The 8262-nt window shown below is 25.8% G+C and overlaps 2 protein-coding genes across 2 annotated transcripts; both read right to left on the bottom strand.

Moving 5' to 3' along the window:
- Positions 1–2895: 2895 nt before the first annotated feature.
- OCT59_000138 (uncharacterized protein) lies at positions 2896–4429 on the bottom strand (the record flags this gene model as incomplete). Its single annotated transcript, XM_025317236.2, has 2 exons — positions 2896–3861; positions 3941–4429. The coding sequence occupies 2 exons, from the start codon at positions 4427–4429 to the stop codon at positions 2896–2898; spliced, it is 1455 nt and encodes a 484-aa protein (XP_025178694.1).
- Positions 4430–5464: 1035 nt separating this feature from the next.
- Positions 5465–7111, bottom strand: OCT59_000137 (uncharacterized protein; the record flags this gene model as incomplete). Its single annotated transcript, XM_025325949.1, has 1 exon — positions 5465–7111. One exon carries the CDS (start codon positions 7109–7111, stop codon positions 5465–5467), a length of 1647 nt encoding a protein of 548 aa, XP_025178695.1.
- Between the last annotated feature and the right edge of the window lie 1151 nt (positions 7112–8262).

Genomic DNA, 8262 nt, shown 5'->3' with positions numbered 1-8262 from the left:
GAAAAAAAATATACAAATTTGAATATATACTATAAAACTTAAACTAATTTTGAGACTGTTTTATATCGCATAGCATTGTATCCCATCAACATACTTACTCATTATCACTACCATCTCTTGCACCTTGTATTTGCACAATCCTTTCTTGTTACCATTTAAAATATCTGTATTTTCTAATTCATTAATCTTATCTTTACCTGTTTATACTACTTGTTTGCTATTAATCTCGTTAATTCTATCACTAAATTTTCATTCAATTATAAAATTTTTAACTACATCATTATCCGGACCCATCAGACCCGCTAGACTATCCATTGCTTCATAATATTGTTCATCCTCCGTAGGATTATTCGCAATGATATTATTCTTTTACTTTGTCTTGAGAATCCTCCTGGTCCTAAACTTGCCGTCATTCATGATAAGCTCATCTTGACTTTTTATTTGAAATCCTGCTCCTAATTTGTCTTCCATTGCTGACTTATAAATTGTATTCATCATTTCATTCTCGTTATTGAAGTAAATAAGGATGTATTTAATTTTGTTTATCCTAATTACTTTTCCAAAATGACCACCGTATTTCTCAATATGTTCTACAATAATTTCTCCATCATTTACTCTCGTATCTTAGTTATCTTGGATATGTCTTCATAATGTTTGGTAAAGCAAAGTTTATGCCTTGATCATTTTGTATTTGTAACTGCGTTTGATTGTTAGCTAATAAATTGGCATATGTAATAAAGAAAATTATATATTAGTGTGATATGTTGAAATTACGACAACAAATTTAACCTAATTATTGTACTCATAATCACCTTACTCATATTTACTCATGAAAAATCCATCAAACATGTAAGTATTCTCAAGTAATGTTACTTGAAATCTCCGTAATTTGAGTGTAATAGGATAGATCCCCCTTGAGTATTGGGCCTACTTGATCGTATAGCCCAATCTCCTATTCTCAATATCCTATTTCCTTGCATGATAATCCTATCAATTTTATTGCTATTATTTTGGATTAATTTCTTCCCATGCACTGTCTCCATCATCCTCATGATTGTCACTACCACCACCGTCTTCATCATCATCAGCACCAGAACTGTGAACCGTTCTTTCAAATGGCTGAAACCAATCGACGTTAATCATACTATAAGTCTTCCCTAGTTATACTATGGCATTTATATCTCATCGTTATCATTGATACTACCATTCTCATTATCGTCAACATCACTTCTACTGTCCTCACTATCAGTAGTATAAAAATAAAATCATCATTCCCACTTACGGCTTGCTGTTTTGATTATTGACGGATAGATATAATATGTTCATTATCACGGTATATTACGTAACTTGAAACCCATGTGATTAAATAAAACCACCTGCCATGTCTTGAAGGTCTTATAATTGTGTTGTTTGTTACATTTCTTACAGTAATTCCCAGAGAAATACGTATTCTATCACCTTGATCATTTACGAAATATATATCGCAACATCATCATTCACCCTTTCAACTCTTATATTGATGTTGTCTTCAATTTGGATAACAATAATGTGATCGTTGCTATAAAAAAATGAACCATGGAAGTGATGGGACGACAATTTTGTACAATAATAGACAACAACTAAAAAAAGAATATGTTTACGCGAGTCATCAAAACTCGGTGTCGAGTTGCATGATATTTTATATGAACTGAGTAATGTATAAGAAGATAAAGAAGTAAAGAGAATATGAAAATTTTTTCTTTAATTGTAAAACGTGTTTGGTGATTATTAGATTACACGTATCGGTTTTATAAAAAAAAAAAAATTTAAAAAGTATTTGAATATTAAAGGAAAAAAAATTTCAAAAACTAAAAATCCTAATGAGAAAGAAAGCGATTTTATAGATAATTTCTCTCATGGGAAAATCATTAAAATCATATACTTGTGATTAGATCAGTAGAAATCCTTAATCTATATTTAAGCAGATTGGCTATTCTAAGAATAAATTTTCACTGAAATTTTTTCCTATTTTGGTCAAGCAGCTCCAACCAAAAAAGCAAGTGTTTTATTTGAATTTTCATGGTAAAAATAAATTTTATCATCCTATATTTATATACATTACGTTTTAAATGAATGAACATTTTAATAACTGCGGTCTAAGGAGGTCAATAAGCCTCAATATTTCCTAAGACGGTAATGATCAATTATATTGCGGCTGTAGGATTGTTTAAAATTGGTCACTGGGAGCTCATCGATTACCTTTTCGAATTAAATTAAATTAATTTTAATTAAAAAAGAAATTGTTTTTCATATTCCATTACAAATTACATAATAAAAATATAAATATAAAAATATATATAAATTTATATATAATAAATAAATAAATTATTATAATATAAATAAGAATAAGTTCGCAAGGTGGGACGCTACTCTGCTCAATAATGATTAATGATTAATTATTATGGATTAGGATTATTTAAAATTTCACTCAAAGTATTTCTTTAAACGTATGAGTAGATCGTGATCAAAAAAAGAATATTTGTTTTGAAGATCTTTTGATGGGAACTTCGCGGAATACATATATTACTAAGGTACAAATAAGATAAAATAGGGAAAATGCAGGACCTGTTTTTTATCCTACGATAAATATTTTTTTTTTATTTGAAACACGAAAGATTGGTAACTATTTAAATATAAGAATTGTAAATTAAACGTTTTAAAATATTATGTGTGACGAACCTTTTTACAAAGAGGAGAATTTAGCGAAATACCATCAATTTGTTACGCTATGTCAGCTTCATTTTTCTCCGATTCAGATTTTTCTTGTTTATCCGAATATTGGTAAATTAGAATTACATGAAATTCCATCAATTTGTTGTATTATGCTATTCCCATTTCAACCCGTTCTGATTTTTCTTATATTGAGTATAATCTTCTTTTTGATAAATGAGAACCATCAATCTGTTGCGTTATGTCAATTTCATTTGATTCTGGTTCGACATTTGGGTATAATCTTTTTTTTGAAGAATTTAATGAATTATCAAATGGTTTTCTTTCGAGCTCATCATTCCAACCAATTTGATTAGATTGTATAAGACTAATATAATAAGACATGGATCTACTTTTATAAATTGCTTGTGGATGCGTCGAATAATGTTCTTCAATCTTCTCTCTTTCCATGCTATAAAATTTATATCGTTCTTCATCACAAATAAAAAATTGTTTAATATTTTCTGTTAATATATTATTATCATAACTCTGATACCATAATTCAAGTTTTTCTAATACTTGTAACACGGTTGGACGTTTTGTTGGATCGGGTTCCCAACATTGTTGCATAAGATCAATCCAGCACCTGGGTGTTGCATTTGTAATGGTAGGTCGCAAGTGGTTTCTACAAATATCAATTAACAAATAGTGATCATGTGCAAATTTACCAAAGGGTGGTTGTAGTGATGAGAATTCCCACATAATCATGGCAAAACTGTATATATCCGCCGCTTGAGTATATGGTTTAAGGTCAAAGATTTCTGGAGCAATATATGGCATGACGCCGATTACTTCGTCTGATTCGATAAAAGAAGTGAACCCTAAACCGGAAATTAATGGTCTTTTTGTATGATCGATCAGTATGTTGCCAGTATGAAAGTTTTTATGTATAAAACCACGATCATGAATTTTATACAGTGATTCCATGATACATCGAGATAAATAAATTGCATGTTTCCAGCTAATGAACGTCTCTGGAGCTTGTAAATATCGACGTAAATCCCCATAAGCTACATATTGCATCACAATCATGTATTGACCATTATCTGGATTTTGTGTTATCCCATAATATCTTGGAACGAAATCTTCATTAATCTTAGAATTAACCTCAAGCTAGATTTTTATAAAAATGTGTTAAATCTTTGTTTAGAATAAAATTCATAATATTTGTTCGCAACATGAACTAAAATACCTCTTTGGCCAAATTTGTGATAATATTCGAGTTTGATTTCAAAATAGATTTGAGAACTACATGATTATACTGGTATTGTCTCCAATATCGAGATTCTGGGATTATTCCTAAGTAAACGGTTGAAAATCCACCACTTCCAATCACCTCCAATTGCCCAAAATTAAAAGGGAAAACTTCAAGAAACATATAATTTGATTTCCTGGAATTTAATTGTGATTGTCTAATAACCATATCAATTTCTTGGTAACCACTTGTCCAATTTTTAAAATCTTCTTCAATAATTGCCTGATAGCATTTTTCACAATCATATGCTGTTGGGATGGTTACAGAATGCTCAGGGTATTTATTACTACATATGAAGCATTTATCGCGAGGTCGCTCTTTACTTAAAAAGTCATTTGGATTTTGCTTATATATATCTGTCCAGAGCCAGAATCCAGATTTTACTGGTGGCATTGATTGAGACAGTTTACCAATATCTCGTGACATTACAAATTATTATTTGATGTTTAAAATAATTAAAAGTTAATTTTATTTCGTTTGAGTGAATTTATTTGCTTCAAAGAATTTTGCTTTTCCTCTAAATAATTTACATAAATCGCTAATGAATTTCAAAGAAAAGATTAATGATGATATAATTGTTAATGAGGAGGTAAGAAAGAAAGTTATTGGAAAAATAATATTTATTAATTTTGACGTATTTAAATTTTAGAAAGAAATGTAAAAAAAAAAAAATAAATAAATGTAGAGCGTACACTATATATGTATTTTTGTGAAACAAATTAAGTTAATCGAAATTATGAAATTATGTCAGAATTATGTCGATGATTATGATGATCGATTTTATATTGGTCTCCGCAGTATTCCTATAACGCTATGACGCTATGACCGAACGATAATTATCAATCGGAGTATTCATTTATAGTTTTATATAATAATGAAATTATAGGAATTACAAAAAAATTAAATTACAAAATGTATAATAGACAGCTTAATACTAATAAAGAAAAATAAATAAAAAAAATAAAACAATTTATTTATTGATCAGAAATAATAATCTCTTCAGAATTAATGTTGAAGTAAAAAATTTTTTCTAAGGAAACATGTTGTGCATTGCCGCGTAAATTTCCGAATTCATGCTGAATAATTCACAAGTGCGCGCTCGAACAAGATTGTACTATATAAAAATATTGAAAAAAACTGTCGCACACAGAATAACGTCTCGCATGCCGTTATTAGACTGTCATTAAATTAATGGAAACAAATGTTATATTTGTATAACAATATACTAATTAATTAAATAAAATTTCTCAAGTTTTGGCATTGAGCATCAAATTACAATAAAAGAATGATAAGTAATATTGTCAAGTTCAAAAAATTTAATATTAAAATTGTACTTCTTTTAACGAAAGATTTCCGGAAGAAAAGCGTACCGAAATTATAAAATAACATTTTACTAATGTGCATTTGGAATTTGGATAGTATAACATATTTTTTCCCTCATATTATAATTTTATTTATAATTTAATAGGTTTCTTCTATATATTTATACAAATAAATATTTAAATCATCATATTTTTGAACTTTAATATCATATAATTCGAATTTCTTCACTTGATCTTTCAATAAAAATAAATCTCTTAATCCCATATAATCTTCTTTAAAAGCTAAATATTTAACTCTTTTCTTTTTAATAATATATTCTTCTATATAAGGTAAAATATCTTGATTTGTATTTTTGATAACAAATTTCTTAATTTTTTCAAATAAATTACTTTGTAATATTATATTTTTAATAACTAATTTTTTAATAAAAATATTTTGAGAATTATCTAAAAAAGTTTTAAAATCAGTTGTATAAATTACTAATGATAATTTCAAATATTCTAATTTTAAAGGAAGAATTTGTCCTAATTTTTTTAATATAATTGAACTTAATTTAATAGTATTAGTATGAGTAAAATCAAATTCAATTGAAAGATAATTAAGATTTTGTCCAACATTTTTAATTAAATCAAAAGTTTGATAAATATGATCTGATGTATGAATATAAGAGAAATCAAAAAAATTGATTTTTCTACAATTTGATAAAATTTTCTCAACCAATTGTCTATTATTTTGATCATTTATAATAAAAGTTCTAAAACCAATATTTTCTAAATAATTATTAGATTTTTGTATTAATAATTGTAAAGATTCAATTGGTTCATTTAAAAATAAAGATCTTAATTTAAAAGGTTTAGTAATATTAACAATTTGTTGAATAAAATGAGAATTTAAAGAACGACAATAAAGAATATGAATAGATTCTAAACAATTTAATTGTTCAAATACTTCTTTTAATATATTTATATCTTTAAAATCAGTTTCATGAAATATAATAGTTTTTAAAGTATTTGAACAATTAGAATCTTTTAATGATAATAATGAATAATTTGAAGGAAAATCATTATATTTATATAATATTTTTTTAAGATTTTTTTGTGAATTAATTATACTAGAAGAAATTAATAAATCATCATTAAATTGAAAATGTAAAGTTGAAATTAAATTACAATTTGAATTTAATAATGAAAGTAATGAATTAAATTTTGGTAAATTTGTAATTCCTTGAAGTTTTAAATTTTTAATATTACGAATAAAATTTGGATTTTTTAAAATTAATTCAAAAGTTTCATTTAAATATTCATGATGTACATATGAAATTACATCAAAAGTATGTAAAGTTGCTCCATTTTCAATAAATATTTTAAATAATGATTTATAAATTAATATTGTAGAATTTGAAGGAAATGTATATTTTATGGAATAATTATTATTAAAATTTTTAACCCATAATTCAATATAATAATTGATTTGAATATTTAAAGATTTAATATAATTAGGATAATTAAATAAAGTATTTGAAGGAATTAAATTTTTATCAATTCCATATTCATTTAATTTTGTTTTATCATCATCATTTAAATTACTTAAGTAAATATTAATAAAATTATAATTTTCAGTAGTAATTGAAAATGGATCCTCCCATAATGACGGAATCGCTACACGACAAAATAATCTATTAACCAAAATACATGAATATAGTGTTGAAAAATCGTATCGAAAATATTCGATAATTTCACTCGTTAATTCAGGTAAATCTCCTGAAAATATTTTTGAGCATGCCATTTCTATTATAAAAAGAAGTCAAAGGAAAAAAAGGATTTCAGGAAAAAAGAAAAGCGTCAGGCATCGGCATCGGGTAACATTTCAATATTTATCCGTCTGTTTGTCGATCATTTAATCATTTGACACTGAGGAGTATGGATTGTAACACATGTGTCGTAATGATTATAAATGATTCTAAACTACAAAAGTAAAGTGGATAAATGGATAATGAATAAATGAATAAACATTTAAATAAATAAATAAATAAAACTCCTTAAACGTACATATACAGCTTTCTATATAGATATATTGATCATCCCGTTCGGTATATATTTTTTTATTTGAAAGTTAGTAATTTAGAAAAGTTTTGTGATCGAAACAGAAGTTAAATAAAACTTTTACAATATATGTAAATTTAGAATATTCCTGGAAATTTTATTCGGCTTGCGTAGATTTACCGATCGTGCCGAGCTTTTTTGTAATATTTTATATTTTATGAGAATTGTTTATAGGGTTCTTTATTTATTTACTTATTTAAAATTTGTGAATTATATTATATATATGAGAAATAACATATATTCAAAATTATATTCATCAGACTTTCATTGATCGTTATTTTCTTATTCAACTGATCGATATTATTATTGTAAAATAAAATAATATATTTGGACTGTAATTATAGTTTCACCACATGGCATTTATTAGAGAAGTAAATAAATTTATTTTTTTTATTTTTTTTTGTTAGTAACGCGCATTCTTTTATTTATTTTATTGCATTATACAATCTATAAATTAATATGAATACTTAGTATATAATACTAGTATCTACTAACTCCATATTATTTATGAAAGTATTAATACAAAATTAATACTTAAACTATAGGACCCAGAAATATATATACAGGGGTAGGGTACACAGATGCGTCGCCATCATAGTGGAATTAGACGGAGTAAAGTTTTGATTTGCGTACAATTTTAGAATTTTTCATCTATAGTTAGGTCATCAAGATTGCGTATTTTTTATCAAATTTTTTATATGTAAAAAATTAGTTTGCGTATTTTTGACCTAAATTTGGCTAATCTTATATATATAATATATTTACTGTACGTACTTATTTAATTAACCGAATTGTAAGAAATTTCTAAGGGTTAAAAAGTGAAATTTTAGAAAA

This window comes from Rhizophagus irregularis, chromosome 1 (assembly GCF_026210795.1).
Source record: "Rhizophagus irregularis chromosome 1, complete sequence".
NCBI classification, from domain to species: domain Eukaryota; kingdom Fungi; phylum Glomeromycota; class Glomeromycetes; order Glomerales; family Glomeraceae; genus Rhizophagus; species Rhizophagus irregularis.
This window is presented reverse-complemented; position numbering and strand designations above follow the sequence as displayed.